The 24,430-nt window shown below is 29.5% G+C and overlaps 4 protein-coding genes across 7 annotated transcripts; 1 reads left to right on the forward strand and 3 right to left on the reverse strand.

Moving 5' to 3' along the window:
• Positions 1-890: 890 nt before the first annotated feature.
• Positions 891-3,324, reverse strand: LOC141534431 (threonylcarbamoyladenosine tRNA methylthiotransferase). Its single transcript, XM_074253776.1, has 3 exons — positions 3,236-3,324; positions 2,754-3,182; positions 891-2,197 (listed from the first exon to the last, which is right to left on the reverse strand). The coding sequence occupies exons 2-3, from the start codon at positions 3,167-3,169 to the stop codon at positions 982-984; spliced, it is 1,632 nt and encodes a 543-aa protein (XP_074109877.1). The 5' UTR covers positions 3,170-3,182; positions 3,236-3,324; the 3' UTR covers positions 891-981.
• A 338-nt stretch (positions 3,325-3,662) lies between these two features.
• On the reverse strand, positions 3,663-14,672 carry LOC141534430 (sphingomyelin phosphodiesterase). 2 transcript variants are annotated; one of them, XM_074253775.1, is made up of 9 exons: positions 14,415-14,672; positions 8,385-8,497; positions 8,094-8,308; positions 7,308-7,604; positions 6,247-6,474; positions 5,024-6,102; positions 4,488-4,673; positions 4,050-4,101; positions 3,663-3,971 (listed from the first exon to the last, which is right to left on the reverse strand). In XM_074253775.1, exons 2-8 carry the CDS (start codon positions 8,461-8,463, stop codon positions 4,071-4,073), a joined length of 2,115 nt encoding a protein of 704 aa, XP_074109876.1. In that variant the 5' UTR covers positions 8,464-8,497; positions 14,415-14,672; the 3' UTR covers positions 3,663-3,971; positions 4,050-4,070. The 2 variants fall into 2 exon arrangements, with proteins under 2 accessions (XP_074109876.1, XP_074109875.1); XM_074253774.1 differs by lacking the exon at positions 4,050-4,101.
• A 154-nt stretch (positions 14,673-14,826) lies between these two features.
• Positions 14,827-16,740, forward strand: Csn6 (COP9 signalosome subunit 6). The gene is made up of 6 exons (XM_074253782.1): positions 14,827-15,264; positions 15,416-15,699; positions 15,784-15,949; positions 16,038-16,231; positions 16,353-16,482; positions 16,567-16,740. The coding sequence occupies exons 1-6, from the start codon at positions 15,003-15,005 to the stop codon at positions 16,632-16,634; spliced, it is 1,104 nt and encodes a 367-aa protein (XP_074109883.1). The 5' UTR covers positions 14,827-15,002; the 3' UTR covers positions 16,635-16,740.
• A 371-nt stretch (positions 16,741-17,111) lies between these two features.
• Positions 17,112-24,264, reverse strand: LOC141534908 (uncharacterized). Of its 3 annotated transcripts, none has more exons than XM_074254548.1 (12): positions 24,123-24,264; positions 22,386-22,582; positions 22,141-22,282; positions 21,454-21,550; positions 21,151-21,345; positions 20,103-20,859; positions 19,731-19,932; positions 19,139-19,326; positions 18,772-19,052; positions 18,416-18,661; positions 17,760-17,942; positions 17,112-17,683 (listed from the first exon to the last, which is right to left on the reverse strand). In XM_074254548.1, the coding sequence occupies exons 1-12, from the start codon at positions 24,251-24,253 to the stop codon at positions 17,525-17,527; spliced, it is 2,778 nt and encodes a 925-aa protein (XP_074110649.1). In that variant the 5' UTR covers positions 24,254-24,264; the 3' UTR covers positions 17,112-17,524. The 3 variants fall into 3 exon arrangements, with proteins under 3 accessions (XP_074110649.1, XP_074110648.1, XP_074110651.1); XM_074254547.1 differs by having other exon boundaries at positions 18,772-19,064; XM_074254550.1 differs by lacking the exon at positions 18,416-18,661 and having other exon boundaries at positions 17,113-17,683; positions 18,772-19,064.
• Between the last annotated feature and the right edge of the window lie 166 nt (positions 24,265-24,430).

Genomic DNA, 24,430 nt, shown 5'->3' on the forward strand with positions numbered 1-24,430 from the left:
GCGCACGATAAAAATTATTAATTTAGTTTTAAGTTATTTTCTCTGTAATTTTATAATTAGTGATTTTATTTTATAATTGTTTTAATTAAGTGTAAATGTACATAAATTTCGGTAAATTAATTAATGTAAATTTTATAAGTAGACTTTAAGTAAAGAAACAAGTATTTATGTGAAATTATTATTATTATTATTATTATTATTATTGGATAAATATTAAATTAATGTAAAAAGTTAATTTTAAATTAAAAGTGTCTACAAACTATTGTTTCAATATAAAAGAAAAAAATATTTTTAAACGCTGACTAAAGAATATATTTTCCCGATAAATATTTATGTGAAAAAGTAATATATTGTGAAAAAATGAATTTAAATGCTCAGTAAATTTTATAATTGCTCAATTGTTGAAGTTAATTTTAAGGTGAAAAAAAAAGACATTAAACATTGCTCTCTATTTTAAAAATTTTTTTACTAAAGATTTAGTATTTTTTGTAGAAATTGAAACATAGTTAGGATTTTTTGAAAGACAGGAACCTCAAATGAATAATTATTGTAGTAGATAAATTTAAATTACAACTTATAAATAATAATGCCAAATGTTTAACAATTTGTGTCACAAAAGGTTTTTACTTGTTTCGTTCCGTATTGATTTATAAACCGCAATTAAAAAAATTTGATGAATTGAGAGTTTCTGTAATTTTCAATAAAAAAAAAAAAAAAAAAAAAAAAAAAAATTATTTAAAAATGAGTTTTATTAATTTTTTATCACCTCCTTTAAAAATATTTATTTATTTAGAAAACGCAAATTGGTAATATATATCCATGAGATTATAATAAAAAAGCGAAAATATATAATTTATAATTTTCTTGTTTAAAAAAAAAAAATATTAAAATTTAATTTCAAAATTTTCAAAGTTTTAATCTCAAAATATGTTCGTTAAAAATTAAACAATTAAATACATTTATAAATCTAAAAAATCACTCTCAAATAATGAAAAATCTCCACAAAACCCTGGCTAGCACCGCAAATAAAATAACAATTATCGCACAATTGCAATATGTTGGATACATATCTGTCGTTAAACACCCAAATTTTTTTTCTTCACCACAATTACTAAATTGACTTAATTCATCAACAAGTTTTGCCTTCATAGAGTGTTTAGTCGCTTCAACAATTTTCACCGTGACCATTTTCCCCATAATTTCATCTTTCATGGGCAGCAGAATCTGTTCGTAAAATTTATTATGTCCGACAAAGTGTTTTTTGTCATGCGAAATTTCAGTAACTAGCACCCTCTGAATTTCCCTGATTTTATGGCCATAGGCTTCGTAGGACTGGAAGAACTCCGAGAGTTGCTTGGTTCTCTTCTTTACCAGCTGAGTTGGAACTTTGGGCATTTTAGCAGCAGGAGTTCCCGGTCGGGGGAAGAACTGGTTGATGAACAAGCTAGGAAATTTATTTTCCCGGCAAAGACTCATTGTTTCTTCAAAGTCCTGGTCGGTTTCTGTCGGGAACCCGCAGATAATGTCCGTGACAATAGTGACTCCGGGAACTCTTTCCTTCAAAAAGTCAACGACCTGCTGGAACTCCGCCCTGGAGTACTCTCTCTTCATGTCGACGAGCACCTGGTCACTACCAGACTGGACAGGAACGTGGAGAAAGCTGTAAACCCGCGGGTTGGTCAAAATTTTGCTGATTTCTTCTAGGTGCTCGAGTATGTACGGCGGGTTGGTCATACCAACGCGCATCATACAATTCTCGGGAATTATTTCAATGATTTTCCACAGCAACTCCGGCAAATTGGTGCCAATGTCTCTGCCGTAGGCCCCAGTGTCTTCAGAAGTCAGCCATAACTCAACGACACCTTCCTCGAAGGCTTGCTTCGCGCGCTCGACTATTTCTTCAGGGGGATAGCTTCCCAGCTGGCCTCTGGCGTGCTTCGTCTTACAGTAGGTACACTGGTTGAGACACCCCGTGCTGATTGCTATTATTTCTATCAGCGGATTCCTTCTCACCTTGGGGAGAGCCAATGAAGCACCACCGATTTTTTTACCAGCTTCTTTCTTTTGACCTAAAAATCTCACAGTGTTACCTTTTAGGGTTTCTTCTACTACTTCGACCACGCGGTCGATTTGTTGGACCCCTATCACGCTCAGGCCTTTCAAGAAACCTGTTTTTGGAGCTCCTTGTGGCACGCAACTGCAAGTTATTATTATTATTAATTATTATTCTACACAATATATTTTTTTTATGTTTTGTTATTTTGTTTTTTGACCGTAAAAAATAAAAAAATTTATTTATTCAAATTTAATTATTTCATCTTTGATGTAAAATATAAAATGAATAAAAAAATATATAAAAATATCCTATTATCTCTAAATAGTCAATGAAACGTCAAAACTGAAATATTTTATTAAAAATGATTATTAATTGACACCATGATAATTTTTTTTTTTTTTTTATTAAAACAATGAAAAAAAAATTAAAAGTTAATTTTTTAATTTTTTACGTCAAAAAAAAAGTTAAGAAAAAAGATTTTTTTAATGACATTGAAGTGAACTGACAGCTGTCAATTTTTTGAATTTTTATAATAAATTATTTACTATCATGAAAATACTTCCAAAAATTTCCATTAATATCTTTTTTTAATTTTCACGTTTAGAATTTTTTCATTATAATTTCTTTGTTATAAAATTAAAAAAAAATTTTTTTCTGTCAACTTCAGTGTCATGATTTTTTAATATATTAAATTTACCCAGCGACGACGACATGTTTTCCTAATTTCTGTCCAGCTTCTATTTCATTCCTAAAATGATCTTCCGCTGGAGCTTTAACCGTGCAAGAATTAAGCAACCACAAATCAGCCTTTTCCTTTTCCTCGGTCAACTTGTACCCGTATGCAGCGAGCTGACCAGCCATGTACTCGGTGTCGGAGCTGTTGTGAGTGCAGCCCCATGTTTTTAAGTAAATAGTCTGGCACCCGGGAATGATACTTGACAGCACAGAAACTTGAGGCACTTCTTGATCACTGTTATCATCTGGTTTATTTTTTTTGTTCTTTGACCTAATTGTCACCTTTTTTCTAGAACTGTATCGCTCTTTTGGGGTTATATCTTGGGAGGATATCAAGTCTTCAATGTCGTCTATTATTTCCGTAAGCGGCGCCGACATTTTGTTTATCTATCTACAAGGCAATTAATTATTAATTTGGAGTATCAATTTTTTTCATGTACTTACTTTGTAGAATTTGTTTATTTTTAATTATTATTATATTTAATAACAGACTCAGCACATGGAATATGAAAATAAATTATATCTCATTCAGAAAAAATATTTTCTTCTTACTGTCAATTGGTCAAGAAGAAATATGGCGCTTAAAGTAATTTAATTTGAAAATTTAAACGTTTGGCGCGAAATATAAATTAAAAATTTTTGTTCTTAAAATTTAATAATTTTTTTCTCAATGAGTTAAATAATAATAATAAATTTATAAAAATCTTTAAAAAAAAATTATTATTATTATTTTAATAAATTTAATAAACATAATTAAAAAAAAAATCTTAATCTAAAAGATTTTTAAAAATAAATATAAATTAATTAAAACAATAATTATATTGACGGATTTTTTGTAAATAAAACACAAACGAATTTTCTATATAATGTATAAAATATTATTTTAAATATTACATTAACAACAAATTTATTTACTATGATAAGTTTATGATCATATAAATAATCAACGTCTAAATTTTATATACAAGTAAGCTGCGATTAATTCGAGCAGTGACTCATGACTCAAAATAAATTTAAGAGTCACAATAATTAAGAGCTTGATAAGAAATTCAATTGCTCAATATTTAACAATTTCAATTTTTATTTTATTTTCCGTAGATCCAATTGGAGCTAGCCCAGCCCCAGTACGTATTTCGGTAGATTGTACGCAAACCGAGGAATCGCCATCACTACTGACATCCTAAAATAAAATTTAATATTTAAAATTAATAGTTGTAGTCATCAATCATCGTTAATTAAAATATTTGTTTACACTTACACACTTAAAAGCCAGTTTTTTTCATTGTTTCATTTTCCACCACCAGTTAGCACTGAACAAAAGATACTTATTTCGATATTTACAAATAAAAGCTTATTTTTATAAATTCTTATGATTAATATAATGATATAAAATTATTTAATTGTTTTAGTAGAAATTTTATTTAATAACTACTTTGATTTTAAACAAATTAAATTTAAATAAACTTTAAAAATAGATAATAGCTAACATAAGAAGTAATTAGTAATTAGTATTTAGCTAATACATAAAGAATAATTACGGTTAATTATAGAATTTAAAGCAAATTATAAAGATACTTAATAGACATGTGCGGTGGTTGTTAGTAATAAACTTTATTTAAATATTATTGGCTAGAGATTGACTTGATTAGTTTCGGTATTGCCATTGTAATTATCCATCCACCAATTTTTTACGTACGAGAGGGCCAAGCCGTTGTAGATCCACTCGCGCCAGCTGTTTCCAATAGCGCCGTCGATCCTGGACTCCAGAGTCTGGCACAAAGCTTTTCGGTCGTGGCTTCTACCACTTCGTAAATCACAGAGTATTCTTTTTCGACACTCATTGTTGCAGGCCGGTCGAACTGGCGAATTTTTGTAGTAATGTCTGGAAAAAAAGGTTTTTATTAATTATCAATCATTGAAAAAAAAAAATTAACATCTAATAAAGAAGATTTCTTTAGAAATTTCAAAAAAATTTTTTTTTATATTTAGAAATTATAAAATATTAGCAACTTTGCAGTCACTCAAAAAAAAAAAAAAAAACCATGATCGATTCTTGTAGATAATTTTTGACATCATCTTTTAATTTTCTGTGCAATAATTAATTGTTGAGATATTTTTTTTTTAAAAAAAGCTTACTTAATTTTTCATTTTTATCATTAAAAAAATTTTTTTTGTTTCACATAAATAAAAAAAAAAATCAATAAAAAATAAATAAATAAATAAAATAATTACTTATAATAAAGATCGAAATTCGAGGGCTCATTAGTCATTTTATCAATCAAAGCATCCCAATCTTTAGGCAGCAAAGAGGGCATCTGATAGGCCTGTCTCGCACTGTACATCTTGCGCCAAATGGGGTAGTCATAGTGATTAGCCTCTTTGAGATTCATCACCCAGCTCTCGTGGTCAACCACCATCCTGGTGGTTTTCGGGTGGTCTCCATCTACATAATAAATCCTGTAGCCCGGATTCAAGTCATAGTAGGGCGACACGGAGGGCCCGACATAGGCGATACTCAAGGCTCGTCCCAGGTCCGAGGTGTCGTAGAACAGCTGGAATTCGTCGTAGTGCGTGTGTCCAAAGAACTGGGCAGCAATCGTCGACTCGTACCTATTAATAATATGATAGTAATTCCTGGACCAGATCTTGAGGCAGTCTGAGTGTCCCGGAGGAATGTGACCGATTATGTGAACCTTCTCGCCGTTCATTTCAGCACCCTGAAGCTCGTAGACCAGCCACTGGAGCTCGCTGACGGGGTCGGTGCTGTTGATCAGCAGCCACCAGTTTTTGTTGTTGCAGTAGTTCATGTTCACCGAGAGGATCCTGAAGCCAGGTCGCACCAGGACTGAGTAGAAGGCTCCCCTGCGGACAGTGTGGGACACTCCAGCAGGCAACCACCGCTTCCATTGTTTATCTAGTTCGTCGTACAGCCATTCGATCTTGTTTTCGTCTGGAGCGAACGGCGGAGGGAAACTGTTCACTGGAGCTGACTCGTGGTTGCCCAGTGCGGGGAAAATCGGGACTCCGGGGAAAGTCGCAGACATTTGCGCGACCGTTTCCCGGAGAATTTTTAGATTCTCTTCATGAGTTTGGTTCCACACGTCGTGAGGAGGCAGGTCACCCGTCCAGAGGATGTAGTCGATGTCTGCGTGAGTGTCTTGGATGTGCTTCAGCATGTGATCGACCGTTCTTTTCGGGGTGTCGCATTTTCTGTAGTCGCCCCACCGACCAGCCGCGTCCGCTGCTGATGTTGGTGCTCCGTTGGTTAATCGACAGCAAAGAGGCTCGTTGCAATTCGCGTTGGATCCTTCCTAGAATTTTTTTTAAAATAATTTATAGTACTTAAGTATAATTGATAGATTATACTTAAAAAATTGTTAAATAAATGGATCAAATTTTTAATATTACGGCGAAAATATTGGTCAAAAATTTTATTGTATATTCTTAATTAGTACCTGGTAGTAAGGATCGTAGTGAGTGTCTGAAATATGAAGAACTTTGAAAGTCGGAGCGCCTTCCTTGGGTGGAATTGGTGGTTCAATCGGCGGTTTTTTAACCGGTGGAAAAGCGACTTCCCACTCGTGAAGAGGGTTGTATGCGTCGTCACAAGCATCTCCGATTACAAAGCTACAGATCTGCGCGGGACCCATGTTTACTTGCTTGAGAACATAGATTACTTCACCCTAAAATAGAAAAAATTTTTATTTCAGAATTATAAATATGCTTAATGTATAGTATGAAAAACTGATGGTATGAATGATGAAATAACAAATTATTATCAGTCGTGGCTGAGATTATAAGTACCAGCTTATGTTAGCTACCGTTTGCAGGAAATACGTAGTTGTATTGAATGTGGTTGTATTGTACATATAATATAAATTACCTATACTCGATTAAACCTCAGTACGTGATCGGTGAAATCATTTGCTGCCTATAATTTACAAATAGAAAGTACCATGTACTCATTTTTACGCCTGTCGTTACTTTTTGCCTTTTTTATTCATATTTGTCTTTTCTTTTCGCTTCAATTTATAGTATCAAAAATAAAGACTTGCTGGTTCATTTCAGATCTATTTATAAGTATTACTTTCAAAATGGTACTTGAATTTATTTTAATTTTATTTATTTTTTTTTTTTAAGTTAAAACATTTTTAAATATAATATAATAAATAATTTAAATTTACAAATTATTAAAATGATCTTGAATATTAATAATTTTTTATAAATCATACTCGAGTATAATTTCTCTGGATATGTTAATTTTTTTCTTCTTAAAAAGTGACAGTTCTTGTATTTATAAATTTAATTATTTCTTATTAACATTTAAAATATCTTGAACTATAAAAATATAAATATAAAGACAAAATTTTGTAACAAATAATAACCTCTGTTATTATTTTCTAGATTACGCAACAATAATTATTTTTTATTACTTCTACAAAATAAAATAATTAAATACTTTAAAATATAAAATTTTTGTAAATTGTGATTAAAAAATTCACTTTTAATAACTTACTCCAAAAAGCAGCGTCACGCCATGACAAACTCGTGAGCTCTGTATCCGAAGTTGTACGCAAAACTGATAAATGCTAGTCATTATTTCCTGGTCGGTCTTTCCGCTTTTGATGTAGTGCTGGAGAAGACCAGCGCCGACTTTACAAGCAGTGCAAGAAACCTTGGACATCACTGAGGTTTCGACTTCTACCATTACTTTCTGCAGGTCTAGAAGTTTCATCGCTTTGTCGACAAATAGGGACAAGTGTCCATTTTGTTGGACGTTTTCCATGTCCCAGAGCATTCTTGAATAATTTACCTGTAATTATTCATATAATAAGTCATAAATAAATAAATTATAATAATGCTACTCCATTTCAAAACAGTAACTGATGTTTATTAGTTTTTTTTTTATTTTTATATTTTTTTTTTTTTTTGAAAAATACATAAAAAAAAATGAACAAAAAAAAAGTTTTAATAAATTTTATAAATTTTCAAAAAATTGTGATATTCAATTTTTTTTTAATTGTTCGTTTTTTTATAAACTTTTCAAAAAAAAAAAAAAAAAAAATTAAAAACATCAAAAAAAGAAACTATAAATTTTATGAAAAACCATGAGAGCAAAATTTTTTTCCAACTTTAGAAGGCAAAAAAGCACAAATATAAATTGTAAAAATAAGCAGGATAAAAAAAAATAAGAAAATATTAATTTTTCACCTAGATATGGCCAAAAAAACGTTTAACCCAACTTGTAAATAATTACCAAATTTTCAGTAACTCTTTTGAACCGAGACAGCTAAATACTTACCCTGGATAATTGTTCAGTTGTCATTCCATGTACAAAAGTATCAGCCTTCGGTGGTAATTCCCTAACATTTCCATCAGACTCGGGCAAAATTGGAACAAACTGATCACTGATCCTTTTTTTAGCTGACATCCATTCATCTGCCAGCTGGGTCCAATTAGTCCTCTCAACCTCTAGTTGTCTTTTCACCCTATCAAGATTCCCATTTATGACGGCTCCTAAAAAATTTTTATTAATAAAAGACAATTTTTAGGACAATACTTAATTTAAAAACTTAAAAGTTTTAATATTCACCTGAAGTATTGTCTGAAAGCAATAGGAGGCACAGGAACAGTTGGCAGTAGGTCAGCAGTCTCCATCCTTGACTTATCATGCTATTCTTTGGATCCCGAGTACGCTTTGATTACCTAGAATAAATTTAAAAGAAGCCATCAGTAAAATATATATATATATATATTTAGATCGGGACCGTTACTGGATACATATGACATGTAAATTTTTGACAGCGCATTCACCTCGGGTCCTGTTACGTCTAGGTAGGTCAATGTCGCACCATTTGATTACGATAGAAGAACAACTCACAAATCTATTAAATATTAGATACAAGATGTAAGACTTTTTATCTAATCACCGGTTCAACGAGTTTTATGTTAATTAATTCTTGCAAGTTTTGTATTACATTTCTTCGATTGAATTACATTGAATAATAAAATAAATATTGCTTTGCATGCTTTCCTCTCGGAATAATTACAATTTATATATTACATACAATTTATAATACATCCAATCAATAGGTGGAGTACTTATAAGTAGGATAAATATTATAAATAGCGCATTTAATTAAAAATATACAACGTCTTACTTATTTTACTAATAGTTTTTACCGATCGCGATGGCGCAATTTTATAGCTCGGTCATTATCAATATTTGAAATTAATTATAATATTTTACTGATGAAGAATGAATGGAGAATGCCCCATTTTCAATATCTTCCGAATGTGATTTATAAATTTCGACAACGTATCATATCTACTGCTTTAACAATCAGGGCTCTGCTTATCGCATTGTTAATGTTTTTTTTTTTTTTTTTTTTTAATGAATTACATGATCTTTAACCAAGAGTTGGAAGAATATTAAAGTAAATGATAGGATCACTATCAGTGATCTGCTGTTTCAAATTTAACAATAACAACAACAAAAATAATAATGATAGTTCTTTTGAAAAAATCAAAGTTATGAAATGAAGAAATGTTAAAAAAAAATTGTTAGATGTTTTGAAAAAATCTGTAGATATTTTTTTAAAGATTGATCAATATATTATTATTATTATTATTATAACTTTTTATGACAAAAAAATGTTAATAATAATAATTTTTTAAAAATCTAAATCATAGAATGAAGAAATGTTAAAAAAAATTGATTAGATGTTTTAAAGAAATATGTAGATATTTTTTCAAAGATTGACCAATATATTATTATGATTAATTTTTATGAAGCAGCAATAAAATAATAATAATAATAATTATAATAATTAGAGAAGTTAAGAAGTTAAGAAATGGTTAAAAAAATCTTGAAAGGTCAATATATTTATTATTATTATTATTGTTATCATTAATTTTTATGAAGTAGCAATAGTAGTTATAATAATAATAATAATAATAATAATAATAATTTGTAATCAAATATATACTTAAAAATAATATGATAATTTAAAAGTATAACTTTCACATAGTTGCGAAAATTCTCGATCTCTTAAATTTCAAAACATCTTAAATAAAAGTAATGTCTCGTATCTTAATTTCACAATTTATTCCAATATACAATAATAAAAATAACAAAAGTGTTTTAATAGGGAGTTGACAATCGGCAATCCAAGTGAGTAGGTCAGTACCATTCTCAAAAAATACTTATCGCCAACTTGAATCACAATCGATTATTATTGCAATTACAGTTAACGAAATAGGTATTTAGGTTGGTACACTAAAAATATTTTCATTCGAAACAACAATATATAAAAATAAAATAAAACTGTGTTACTTTTGTTGTTTAATTTCATTTTAATAGACGGTATAATGGGTCTTAAGATTTTTGAGGTGCTCGGTATTTTTATTTAACGACGAAGAAAAGAAACTAAATGAGGGAGTAAGAGGACAACTCGATAATATAAGTTGAATACACTTCGGTTGTCTTTGACCGTTATTCGACCCACCAAGTACTACTCGGCTAAACGGACTTTAGTCTCCATGTGCTGTATGGTTTTTCATATTACAAAAAACCTTTTAAGCTCATACATATTTACATTTACTTGCATTAAAATAAACACTAATTACAATTAATAGACAACTAAACATACATTTGTCACTGAAGTTTACATTTAAATAATAATTTCGCTTTTCTTACATAAACAGTTTGTTGGTAGATCTATTTAAATAGAAATATCATAAAATTCTAATAAATGTGTACAAAAACATTGACCGGCTATATTCATTATCAGTAGAGCGATAATCGCAGTTTTTACATTTATTTAGTTCAAATGGATTTGTAATACTCATACTCATACTCTGTGAAAGCGAGTTTTTTTTTTTATATTATCTGTGAGTGATAAATTAACAATTTTTATAAATAATTACTGCAATTTAAAGACCGCTACTGAGGATCAGAACTTGTTAACGATCACCGAAGAAATAATTTTATAAAAAAATAAATAAGGAAATGATCTAAATAGAAAATTATGAAAGTAACAAACAGATATCTTGATAACAAGATTTATAAATCACATGATATTCTTTCCTTATATTATTACCGCAGAACAATCTGTTAATCTTGTAGTTATTTACGGTGGATAAGGAACCGTTGCTGTTACTAAAGTTCCACTCTTTGTTAAGCAGAGAGAAAGTTGATGAGCAGGACATAGGAAGCAATCTTCTGTGTGTAGCCTACATATTTTCAAAAATTATTTCTGCTTGCGTGCCTCTTTCTTAAACTCAAGCCGTCTCATTGTTTATATTTAAATTATTTATATTTCATCCTGGCCGTCCTACAGTTTAATACTATATCCTGTATTTTAATTAAATGCAACAGATTGAGACTGACGACTCTTATTTATGTAATAAAACGTACGATATGTTTATCTTCACTTAATAAAACTTTTTACTTGGAACGGACAGCCAGCCGGTCATTAAACGTGATTCATTATCTTATTCAGTTATTTCTTCATATTATATTGCTATGAATTCAATTACTCTGATTGTAAAACGAAGTCATTGTCATTAATTAATTAATTTTTGTTTGATTGCTGAATTCTCATGCTGTATTCTTTTGTATGAAAAATTATACGTTCTACAAATAGTTTAGCTCATCAATCTCGACGACAACTCCTCTATAAATATCACTTTGAGTGAAAGCTGCAATATTTATCATCCAATCTTTTAAGTCATTGCTTGGCTGTACAAGTTCAAATTGAAAACTTGATACCAATACAAGTTGCGATAAACAAGTCATCAAACAAATTGTTTATCATTTATGTCTTTTTATTTTCTGAAAATAATAATAATAAATAGAAATTTTAATTGGATTATTTTACGTGTTTTACAAAATTCCATATATTTCTTCTTTTCCAATTATTTTTCTATTCTTCATCCGCTTTGCCTTTATTTTCTTCTCTTAAAGGGGGCGATACATGTAAAAAAAATTGTTTTTTTATCAATAATTAGTATAATACCCTAAAAATATACCTATCAAGTTCTAAATATAAATCCGCATTATTTTGTGAGTTATAATTCATTAAAGTACTCAGCGCTTATGGCGTTTTTATCGAAACTACTTTTTTTAAATTAACGGGCAAGATTACTAAAAAAGTTCTCAACCGATTCTAATGAAATTTAGTACACACCTTTTATGAAGTATTAGCTTCTAGTTGAACTAGTAAAATGCCAAAAAAATTTGTAAAAACTACTATTTTTGACCCAAAAACCATCGGAAAAAAATTAAAAAAATCGAACGTTTTTTTCTGAGGCCTACAAATCTGAGATTTTTTTACTTTTTTAATCTTTTATAGGCTCAACTAGAAGATACATGTATTGTGGATACTGTTCAATAATGGTTTTGGATTTTGGAGCACTACAACAAACGCTAAAAATTCCGCCGATGAAAAAAACTAATGCCTGTAAGTTACATCTCATTTTTCCTTAATTTTTTATTAAAAGTTGTAAATAAAAATCTACAAAGAAAATTAATTTAATATTCTTTTTACTCTAATGCAATACTAAAGTTAACTTTCAAAATAAACAATCATAAAGTCCATACATAAATAAACTATTTTTATGAATAATTCACCAGTAAAATTTATAATCTAGCAAACTTGAAGCATACATATTGTTAAAAGTAATTTAAAATTCTCTTGTTTAAATCAGTCTCGACATAATCTACCTGTAATTCAACAAAGTAATCAATTTTCTCAGACAATGCCTTTGTAATTCTTCAAATAACAGTTAGACAATTAATTAATAACAGAGCACAATGACAATAGTGACCTGAAATCTATCGTATGCCAGTCACACGACCTTGAAATCCAATGACTGTCCTGTTTACGTGGCCGCGACTATTACAACTTCCACAAATATAATTATAACCTACAAGGCAACAACCTGGAGATAATGCTGCAAAACGCGTTAAAATGTTGATCACCTGACCAGTGGTCCCAACGGACAGAGGACAACATTCGTGAGAGTACATCCGTGGCAATGGTAGTAGTCTTAATGCCATCACTGTGACATACTTTAATTTCTTCTTCCACTCGCTCTCTCTTCCCGTGACGTCATGACAAGTTAACTATCACTGATGATACATATTTATATGTTTACATTTGCAATAATAAACTGTGTTGCATTCAATTCTGCATCAGGTTAAGAAATTTCTTAATAATCTTTATTTCTTCCTGCTTCAATTCTTTGTTCTGACAATTTTTTTTCTTACAAAGAAATCATCAGACATATCATGAGCATGATCTTGAAACCTAAAGAAAAAACTTTTTTTTTTTTTTTTTTTTTTTTTTTTTTTTTTTTTTTTATTAAACCCAACTTGTAAGCAATTAATAAAAATAAATTAATATCTTCTCTCTTGGATCAACGTTAAAATATAATTTTCTTTATCTCAATCGCAATCATCAGCATTAACCATAATATTATAACAGTAGCGTAGTCTTCTCTCATCAATCACGTCTAGTCAGTCAATTTTAAATTAAACGGAAGTAGAAATGCTGCACGCAACAATCGTTTGGCCATTGAGATTTATTTCAATCAACGGCAATGAACAAGTAGAGGTATTCCAAAACTTTAATCTCCACCACCAGCTTTATATTCTATCATCTAATATAATTTTTTAATATAATATATTATTCTTTCTTCTTATAAATTTTAAATACAATCTGTAAAAGTAATTTTGTTAAATATTATCTGCAAAATAATTAAATTTAATAGGTAGCAATTGTAGCAGTTGCATAATAAACATAATGTGTTATAATCCATTATTCACGACGTTGAAGAATAAGTAAGACAAAATCCAGTGATCCGATTGGCTGGCTTGAACTTGAAACTATTCCAAGGGCTTTCAACTTTCTACATATGATGTTCTTTTTTTTATTAATGGAATGTCGTTTAGATTTTCTGTCATTGTTTTTATTTTCTTATTGGATTGTGTACAAGCTAGCTCGATTAGCGTAGGTTGCTTTATTAATTGTTCCATTGTTATGATTATAGTGACGTTTATAGTGTAATTTGTACATTGATAGTAAACTATTTGTTAAATAAATAAATAGTTTCTCAGTTATTCTTATCATTACGTAGACATTATTTACATATTTTACGTAGGAAAAATTGATAATTAAAATACAACATTTTTAATATTTTTTTACGTAAAAATTTTTTACAGCTCATAAATAAAATTAATTTTTTAAGTATCAGCTGATTTAAATTAATGTATAATTATATTGTTACCAAAAATCTAAATGAAAAAAATTTTAGAAATTTTATTAACAAATAAATTATAGCAAAAAAAAAATTTATAAAAAAATTGACATTTAAAAATTATAAAAAACTAAAAATGCAATTTTTTAAAAATAATTTTTTTGAGCAAATTTATTTGTTAAAAAAAAATTAAAAAATTGTCAAGTGACAGCTAACTTTAATGTTACTTAAAAAATATATTTATTTATTTTTTCATTTAGAAAAAAAATTCACACTTAGAAATTTTAAAAAATAAGTGCGAATTTTTTTAAACATTTTTTTTTTTAATAATAATTTATGTTAGAAAAAAAAATAATCTTACAGTAAAAGTAACAATTTTGATGCTGCATAAAGAGTTTCCTGTATATCCTTTCGTGACATAAAAAACCACAAAGCAGTTACAAAATTTTTCAACCAAAAAAAAAAAGTAAACAACTCACTATTTAAATTAATATTTCAACAAGATTGTAATTTTATTATTAACAAATAATTGTATTTACATTGAGTACTTATTTATTACTTTTATTTTTTTTTTTTTTTTTTTAGTAGTATCATCAGTAAACGCACTCACGATAAAAGCTCAAACGCAACTGACACATTCGTCAACAAACAATTTCTCCAAAGATTTCATCAAGCGCTGTACACAATTTCCACAAGTTTAAATAATGCGCGCACATGTCAGATGGCGCGCGCGTCAAAATAATCTTAACCTCTAAAAAACGAATTATTAATTTTACATACACACTTGTGATTGCAATTTGTGGTAAACATCGGCGCAAACATGCAACGTTTATTGCGAAATTAATAAATATAAGATCAAATAAACTCTAAATACTGATAGTAATTTTAAAAATTACTCTCTGTAAAATTAATATTAATAATTGTTTACTTTCTACAAACAAAATAAAAAATGAGCTCAAAGCCAGACGCGAGTGAAATGGAAGTAGACGAAAACATTGCATTGGAGAGTGGATCTTCGATGGAAGTCGTAAATCCAGCAGCGGATGTCGCGGGACCTTCTACGAGTTCCAATTCTGGCAGCAGCTCCTGCCGGGTTATGGCATCCTCGGGAACAGTCGGGTCTGTTTCTGTGAGCTTACATCCTCTGGTTATCATGAATGTCAGTGAACACTGGACCAGGTTACGCGCTCAAGAAGGCAGCGATCAACTAGGTATCTATTGTTTTATTTTATTAAATTAAAAAAACATCTATTAATTTTTTTTATTTTAACAAATAAATTATTATAAAAAAATTTCACTTCATGGTAGTTTTATTTTATTTAAATTACTTTTGGTTATAATAATTGTCATTTTTTATTTCAGTTTACGGGGCATTAATTGGAAAACAGAAAGGAAGACACATAGAAATAATGAATTCCTTCGAGTTGGTCTTCACGTTGGTTGAAGGTGATGTTGTCATTGACAGAGATTACTATAACACAAAAGAAGAGCAGTTCAAACAGGTGTTCAGTGAAATGGACTTCCTCGGCTGGTATACTACTGGAGACATGCCCAATGATAGAGATATTAAAGTTCATAGACAAATTTGTGCCATCAACGAGAGTCCAGTGCTTCTTAAGCTTGATCCGAGACCCAAAAATGCAGATGTAAATTTTTTACTTTAATTAATTAATTATTGATGACTTAATTTTAAAAATGCAATTAATATTAATATTTTATCCATTTTTCAGCAATTATCTGTGTCAATGTACGAGTCTGTTATTGATCTTGTTGCTGGTGAAGCTACAATGCTTTTTGTACCTTTGACTTACACATTAGCTACTGAAGAAGCTGAGAGAATTGGTGTTGATCATGTTGCTAGGATGTGTAGCAACGATCAAGGAGAAAGTTCTTTAGGTATTTTCATTTGTTCTAAAATTCCTAACTTCAGTTTTCATATTATTAATTAGTTATTTCAGCTTAATATTGATAATAATTTTTTCAGTTGCTGAGCATCTTATGGCACAGCATAGTGCTATTAAAATGTTGTATTCAAGAGTAAAACTTATTTTGATGTATCTCCGTGCTGTTGAAAAAGGAGAACTGCCTCCAAACCATGAAATTTTAAGAGCTGCTCGGTCGTTGGCCCATCATTTACCTGTCTTGAATAGTGATAGGTTCAAAGCTGATTTCTACAACGTAAGTTTATTTAAATATTACTATTTTTAATAATTAATTTAAATCAGGATGTTATTACTATTACTATTGGTATTAAATTATTTAATAATTAGCTGATAAAAAAAATTTTTTTTACATTTAGCAATGCAACGATTTCGGATTAATGACATATCTCGGAATAGTTACCAAGGGCTGCAACGACATTAACCAGTTCGTGAACAAGTTCAATATTTTGTACGATCGATCGGGAATGGGTCCTGGGCACATGAGACGTATGAGAAGTCTTTTTTTTTAAAAACCAGTTGATTGTTAATCATCTTGATAATTTTTTTTTAATTACATTTATATAATTGTAGGAGGATTGGGTGCAAGTCATTTGAGACGTATGCCGCTTGCTTTTTTACAAGATAATATTTTCTCCTAAACCGTTTTTTTCGTTCATCTTAATTCAGATCCAAACTTTATTACAACTCATACCTACTAACTTATGCCTTATTATTTTCAATAAAGATTACAATTTTATAAATTAATCATGTCTTTTTTTACATACAATAAAAATTTATTAATACTCTAGGTATATACATCATAGGCTACAATATTTTATTTGATTTTAAAATCCGTTTTTTTTAATTTTTTTTTTTTTTTAATAAGACAGACTTTTACCTATAATGGAAGACCATTTCTTAAAAATCATTTATTTAGGCCACTAAATTTTATTTTTTTTTTTTTCGAACTGGATATATATATATATATATATATATATATATATATATATATATATATATATATATATTTTATTGAAACACTAAAATTTTATTTTAATATTATCTAAAGTTCTGGTTCTTAAAATAACTTTGACTTTCATATTTTTTATTATTTATTTTTTTTTATATTAACTGTATAAAATATAGTGTAGATTATTGCCTGTTAAAAGAGTGACGTTCAAAAATAATCAGTCAATTTTAATAATAAGAATATTATTAATTATTATTATCAATTATTGTTTTATTTAATTTCTACGATGTTATTTTATTTTATTTTTTTTGATATGCTCTGGTCGATACTAATATAAATATTTAAATACTCAATATTTAAAAAACATTTTAATCAATTATTAATATTATTTTAAATTGAGCTGTTAAAAATAAATCCGTGCGTTTAATATTTTCGCTGAACTGTAATAATTTTAATAATAATAATAATAATAATTTTTAAAATCTTAATCTTAATCTATTAGACCAGGAAGCAAGTCAACAGACAATTGACCGTAAGTCTTTGATGATAGCTCAATAAAAAATGATAAATATTTTTGAGCTAAGGACTAGGCTTGTCGACGCCAATCAGTTCTTCGAAGAGGCTGTTCCGACCCTTCACTCGATCTTCTAGAGTGTGAACTGCGAACCTTAGCATCGCGGTTGACAGATCTCCAACTGTCCATCTTCTGTCGGTGAGGACTCTGCTTACGGTGTCAAGCTACGAATAATTTAATAAAATAAATTATAATTATAAATTAATTTATCTTGTAATTATAAAAAAAATTTGATGATACCTTGGATAAATTCGGATTACCACAAGTGTAATAAATAAGTCGCGGAACTCCAGCCAAAGAAGCTGCTAACCACTGAATCACAAGTTTCAATTGCGGGTCGCCTTTCAATCGTGATCCACAGCCCCAATTCCCGGTTGCTACTGGCAAAAGCCCACCGTCTTGAGAACTGCTGTCTTCTGGGATCTATAGATTGATTTGTAAATTAATAAAAAATTTTTTTAAATATTTTTAACATTATTTATTCAATTTAAGCGAAGTTGTAGTGAAATTGTTAAAAGAAAACTTTGGAAAATCCAAAAGTGCACGCCTCATAATTTTAATTTTCACAAAAAAATGGTTTAGTGGCACCATAATTTTAAGGTAGATGATAAAAAAAAAAAATCAATTTCAGTTTCAAGAAAACTGATTTTTTTTTTTTTTAAATGTCGAGTGTAGAGCACTACCTTAACGCTTCGCTTATGAGGCGTGCAATAAGTGTTATGAGCAAGTGTAAAATAGTGTGTAAGAGTTAAGATTCAAGTCAGACAGATGAGAATGAGAGACAGTATTAGTTTAGCGAGAAAAATTAATCAGAAATATAAATTATTTATTTAACCAGTTAGATTTTATAGATTCATTAAAAAAAAAAATTTTTTTTTGTTTTTATATGTATTCACCGAATTATTTATTCCTTCGACATCGCTATAAATATTTTTAATATTTATCTCCGGAAACTGTCGTGGCCGACTAAAAGTTGGTGATTCTTCTTCAAGAAAAGTTTCAAGCTCCTTCAGGGATGTTAAACTAATTGTCCATTTATTTCGCTTCGATTCAACTTTCTTTGGAGATTCTTGTACTTCAAAAGCATCCACAAAATCCTCCTCTTCAACTTCTCGTTGATCCTCTGTGTCTGAGATCTGTGTCTTTGTTTAATTTAACTTTATTGTTACCCACTGTCTCTCACTCTTCGCCAAAATATGTAAATACTATACGCTATAAATAATAATTTAAATAAAAAAAAAAAAATTCTTACCGACTGCTGACGCTTGTTTCTCTGTCTCGCGAGCTCGAGACTGAGACTCCGTACAGCCAGAGCTAATTTGTGCTTCTGTTGAACGTCATTTGTCCCGATGAGAAGCTGGGGCTCGCCTTCCTGCACAGGAACACCTGCGAATGATTCACTCAAAGCTCTTCGCAATAGAGAACCCGCAAATTGGATCACTGCTCGGTCTCTTGCTTCCAACTCGCGGTTTTCATCTGATGCTATTGGATCATCCAACCACTTTGACAATTGCTCGTAGACTTCTTCCAATTCTGAGCAAAAATCTGTGTGTAATGGCATTTATTAATTTTATCATGAAAAAATAAATAATAAATAAATAAATAATAAAAATAATCACCAGAACTATATTCAGTGCTAAAACTGTATTTGCTACTGTTATTAGTGTCTTTTCTTTGTAAAACTGGCTGCTGAGTATGTTTAAACTTTCCGAGCCATTTTTGTTCAGCTTCCAAAGATGCTTTTAAAAAATCTTCATCTACAGTCTCATCTCGTAATACAAATCCTCTAGAACCTCCTCTTCTCACTCTGTAAAAAAAAAAAATTTAATTAAACATTTTTCAAAATAGATAAAGAATTTTTAATAAAAGAATAATTATTTCATCAGGTTTTGAAAAATAAAAATTTATTATTTATTCTATTAATTGATTATTTAATTTTTAATATATCAAAAAATTACTATAAACAAGAAAACTTTGGCTTAATGATTTTTTTATATTGATATTTGATATATTTTTCATATATACATATATATATATATATATAATATGTATAAATATATAAAAAAATCCAAGCCACAAAATTTCGTTTATTTTCTTAATAATATAGATAAAAAAATTTACCATTAAAAAAATTATGAAAGAAAGTCCAAAATTATATATAAAAAATAAAAAAAAAAAATAAATAAATAATTTTAAGAATTAAAAACTTACTTAATATCTTGATCACCAACATGACTTCCAGATATACTAATTCCAACAGCGTAGCTGCTTTCACCAGAAGATTCTTCAGAGGATCCAGTCGCAGTGCTTTCTCGATTAAGAGCTTCTTTTAATCTTTGAGCAAAGGTTCCTCTTCTTTCAGGTGTGTCTAATTGATTGCTGTACTTGCGAGTTAATTTAAATTCTTCTTCATCTAAATAAATAAAAATTTAATTATATTTTTAATCAAAACTACAAATGATTATTTTTAATTAATCTAATTCTAGCAAACTAATTTAAATTCCAGCTGATAGTTTTCAACCAAGATTCATGAGCTGAATATAATTTTCTTTAACAAATAATTACAATAATAATTCGTCTTACCGTAGTTTCCAACAGGATGCTCGTCTTCGATAGAATCCCTGGCGCTGTGGAAGCTCTCAGTGCTCTGACTGTTACAGCTTTCGTAAACAGACATTTGTCCCAAGGATTTTCTTGTGACAGGCAACACCTCGCCACTGGACCCCAAGACAATGAATCTGCTCCGCGTACTGGCGTTGCTACACAAACTTTTATTGTAGCCTGTGATCAGTTTATCTGGACTGAGCGACCTCTGAGTTGTCGAGCGTCCATTAGGCCTCAGACGAACATCTGTCAGTGGATTTTCTATGCTCATGTCTTCAGACAAGTTTCCATTAGACCGAATATTATTGTTATTGTTATGAATAACGATTTTGTCTTCAGAGGTCTCGACTTCTGGGGAAGCGCTGCTAAAACTCTCGCCTATGGGAGACAGCCTCCGAGTTACTGGACACCCGTCGGGGCATGCAGCACCGTCCAGGCTGACCGTTTCCGTTGGACTCGCCGGCAAATGTCTTTGACGAAATCCCAGCAATGATTTATTCATCTCACGAAGTATATTGTCTTCTTCAAACTGTCTAAGTGGCAGATTTGAATAATTTTCGGCGTCCATACAGCAAACGGTAACGGGATTTGGATTAGATATGCTCTCAAATGTTGCCTTTTGCTTGGGATTATTTATTCGGGATACGTGTCGCGCACCTTCGACTATCAACACTTCGTTGTCTTCTAAGGCCTCCACGGACAATATCACAGCAAGCATTTCTGGATGAGTTGCTATCTGGAATATAATTACATTTATTTTTTTTTAAATTACAAATATCGAAATAGTTTTATACAAATTTTTTAAAAATATTTTTTCATGATTATAATTATAATTTTTAATTTTTAAAATATAAAAGTAATTAAAAAAAAAAACTCAATGAGCCAATTAATCAATTTTTCGAATTTTTGCAGCTGAAAAATGAAGAAGCCCAACATCTAAAAAAAATGAATGATGATAATAAAAAGTGAATTGATTAAAATAAATAATTAATTCGTGTAAATTATTCACAATAATATACTTACTTACATGTACAGTTTCTTGGCTAATAGCGTCTTCAAGTACACCCTCGCCGAATCTAGAGCTCGCGAAGCAGACATGCAGAACTTTAGCGTCAGTATCGACTCGTTCCAACCGACCGACATGACGAATTGTCAAGGGACACAATGGCACGTTGCTTTCAAGCCAATCTTCAATAGTCAACCATTGTTTGGACGTCATCACCTAAATTCACCGGGCAAACATTTCCTTAATCAATTTTCAATTAATTAATTAATTACTTTATTTCGGTCAAATAGTTGACGGCAAAGGAAACCAATGTACTAATTTTACCTGCCTGGACACGAGCATCCGGCCTTCCAACGCTCCATCGGTTTCCAAAAACTCGAAATATTGGAGTATGCTTTGTAATTTTATCTTTTGACTGTTTCTGAAATAAAAATCATTTTAAATTACTAACAAAGCCCACAGTTATTTCTCTCGCTACTGTTTTATTTTTATTGTTATGTTTTTATAAAACATTAAAGGTCAAAGTTAACCAGGTAACTACAATGTTTCAATCAATGTGACCTCTGGCATACATATCTGGTTACTCTCGCCTACTCTTTTGTCATAAGCTTATAAAGTTCAAGTTTTTAAATTGCGTGAAATACAATTTCACTGATGTGAACTTTGAAATTTAACAGAATGAAAATTTCAAACTAATTAATTAAATTTTATTCAGAAAAAAGTCAATAAATTGATAAATAAAATTGAAGCGAACATACACAGTTTGTTATGAAATATCCTAGTTCTCTTTCTTCGAAATCGATCATTTTATCCCGAACAATTTATTTATTTTTTTTAAAAAATTATTTCCTGTTTTTTTTTTTTCTACGTCATTGTTTGTTGACCTTGTGTCTAATCAACTTGAAATTTCGCAATAATTTTTAATAAATTTCCTCACAAAATTATTGACTACTTGCCACAATATCTCAATACAATTAATTAATTATATTACTTTAAATAAATAAGCCTTACAAATGAAGATGCTTGAAGAAATTAGTGAAATTAAAATCTCCTAATGTCGGGTGCGTTTTAACTGTGCGTTTAGGATACGTCGAAAAGAAGGCATTGGCTACTAGTGATGAAGCGAATCCATAACTATACTCCACATGGTCTCCTGTTGAACAACAATGACAATTTCAATTACTAACAGTTCATTACCAGATTAAGATTAATTAAATTGATTAATAGAATAACATCAACTACAAGCCAAAAGATACCTTGTTGCTGCAAACTGAAATAAAGCCCCTGAGGCGGTTTGGTATTCCTCAAAGCTTTGGCTCTCTCTACAATCTTGGGTATTGTCTTTACGAACATTTGTTCTCGTTCCACTGGCCCTAGATCCTCATCAATAAACTTGGCAAACCCGACAAACAGATCGGGATCTTGCTCATCTTCATCCGGGTCCAGGCTAATGCTGAAAAATAAAATAAAAAATATTAACATGACATTGATTAAATGACACAACTGATGACAGTAATAACCTATTTGTCCTTAATAGATATACAATTTGTATTTACAAGTATTTTAATTGGCATGTACAGATTATATCTCATAATATGTTGTCATTATTGATATTATTATTATTATTATCATTATTTCGTCATAAGATTAATAAAAATAAAAAAAAAAAAAAACAATAATAATAATTATTATTTCGTCATAAAATTAATAAAAAAAAATTAATAATGATAATAATAAAATTAAGTTAAATTATTATTATTATTATTATTTGCAATAGGAGAACGTCAGTATACTGTCCGGAAGAGGAAGACGAAGAGAAGAATAAGCAACATAAAAGTGCGACGAACCTCGAAGGTTGTACGTATTTAACGTATCCAAAAATAAATTCAAAGTTTCTTTATCCCGAACTACTCGTTCATACACTCACTGCTCTCATACTTAAACTTACTACTGATGTATATAATACATCCAAGACGTTTAGTTACAGCTCGTGTCTACATATACACGATGACGAATAAGTAAAAGCAGTACCAGTAGCAACATTTCTATCGCTACCAGCAAACTGGTACAAAGCTAAATAACTAGTGTGAGATCACCAGATTAATATAGATGATACCCGTAGGTGAATAATTTTGGTCCGATGCATTTAGATCACCGATCTAGGGACACATACCCCAACTACCGTCCACAATACAACTTTTATGACAGCAACAACATATACATAGGGTTAACAACCAGATGAACCGTTGTAACCGACTTTAATTTTTTTTAATAATTCTTCTTCTATTTTAATTTTTTTCTTCGTATTGTTGCGCTTAAAATTATTATTTTTAATTAGTTAGTTTATTTATTAATATTATTTGCTGTGAAGATATTAAATTAATTTTATGTGTATTTTTAATTATTTCTTGTGAGACAAAATTTATTATTTATACGCTTTCGACGAATTCTCAGACTAAAATATATGAGAAGCTTGAAAGGAAACATTAATGAAACGTCAAAAATTAAGTTTTATTAAATTTCAAGGAATTAATTTACTTTTTATGAAGATTATTAAATTTAGTATGTTTTTATAAACTTCAGAAGAAATACTAAAATACATTTACAGTAAAATTACAAAAAATTTTTTAAAGAAGAAAATTTATATTCATTCCAATGACTTTAATAATATTTTTTTTTTTAAATAAAATTGAATGTTTTGTTTTATTTAATATGAAAAAGCTTCAACTTCAATTTTTAAGAAGTGTAAGAATAGAATAAAATATTTCAGCTGTATTTTAAACTTGTATACTGAAGAAATAAATATAAAAATACAAATGTTTTCTTTGTGCAAGCTTTTTATATATTCTTCACAATTTTTAAACCAAATTCTTCTCAAAATTGGATCCTAGCACAAAAAAATCATTAAATACCCTACAAAAAATAACCATTAGACCATAAATTAATAAAAAAATAATTTTGAAGAAGACTATAATTAAAAAATAACAACATACTTGCACATATCATGAATCCTCTGCATGGCTCCAATCAAATCTTGAGGATTTCTGGTCAGAGCAGCTTTGTCCAGCTGTTTAACAACCGCCGGCCACCAGGGCAAATCACAGGGCAGCATCACCAGAGCCATGACACTGTTTTTTATAAATTAATAATAATAATATTGAATAGTAAGTATTATTATTACATAAACACCTGGTAGGTATATTATTCTTCTTATTTAAAACCCATAATATCACTCTCGGTAATTTTTATCCGCGTATTTTAGTGTATTTATATACAACGTACAAAAGGTATAAATATAAGT

Source organism: Cotesia typhae, unplaced genomic scaffold (genome assembly GCF_013202065.1).
Source record: "Cotesia typhae breed Kobodo isofemale line unplaced genomic scaffold, CoteBio_Ctyphae scaffold_13, whole genome shotgun sequence".
Taxonomy (NCBI): Eukaryota; Metazoa; Arthropoda; class Insecta; order Hymenoptera; family Braconidae; genus Cotesia; species Cotesia typhae.

Excerpts from the sequence above, each read along its gene's own strand:
- LOC141534431 (XM_074253776.1), bottom strand. The coding sequence starts at position 3,169 with ATGTCGGCGCCGCTTACGGAAATAATAGACGACATTGAAGACTTGATA. Across the intron at positions 2,198-2,753 it reads AAACATGTCGTCGTCGCTGG|TTGCGTGCCACAAGGAGCTC; the intron begins GTAAATTTAATA and ends AATAACTTGCAG.
- LOC141534430 (XM_074253774.1), bottom strand. The coding sequence starts at position 8,463 with ATGATAAGTCAAGGATGGAGACTGCTGACCTACTGCCAACTGTTCCTG. Across the intron at positions 7,605-8,093 it reads CAACTGAACAATTATCCAGG|GTAAATTATTCAAGAATGCT; the intron begins GTAAGTATTTAG and ends GAATAATTACAG. Across the intron at positions 4,674-5,023 it reads AATTTCGATCTTTATTATAA|ACATTACTACAAAAATTCGC; the intron begins GTAATTATTTTA and ends CTTTTTTTCCAG.
- Csn6 (XM_074253782.1), top strand. The coding sequence starts at position 15,003 with ATGAGCTCAAAGCCAGACGCGAGTGAAATGGAAGTAGACGAAAACATT. Across the intron at positions 15,265-15,415 it reads AGAAGGCAGCGATCAACTAG|TTTACGGGGCATTAATTGGA; the intron begins GTATCTATTGTT and ends TTTTTATTTCAG. Across the intron at positions 15,700-15,783 it reads CGAGACCCAAAAATGCAGAT|CAATTATCTGTGTCAATGTA; the intron begins GTAAATTTTTTA and ends TCCATTTTTCAG.
- LOC141534908 (XM_074254547.1), bottom strand. The coding sequence starts at position 24,253 with ATGGCTCTGGTGATGCTGCCCTGTGATTTGCCCTGGTGGCCGGCGGTT. Across the intron at positions 22,583-24,122 it reads AGGATTCATGATATGTGCAA|CATTAGCCTGGACCCGGATG; the intron begins GTATGTTGTTAT and ends TTTATTTTTCAG. Across the intron at positions 17,684-17,759 it reads GTAATCCGAATTTATCCAAG|CTTGACACCGTAAGCAGAGT; the intron begins GTATCATCAAAT and ends AATTATTCGTAG.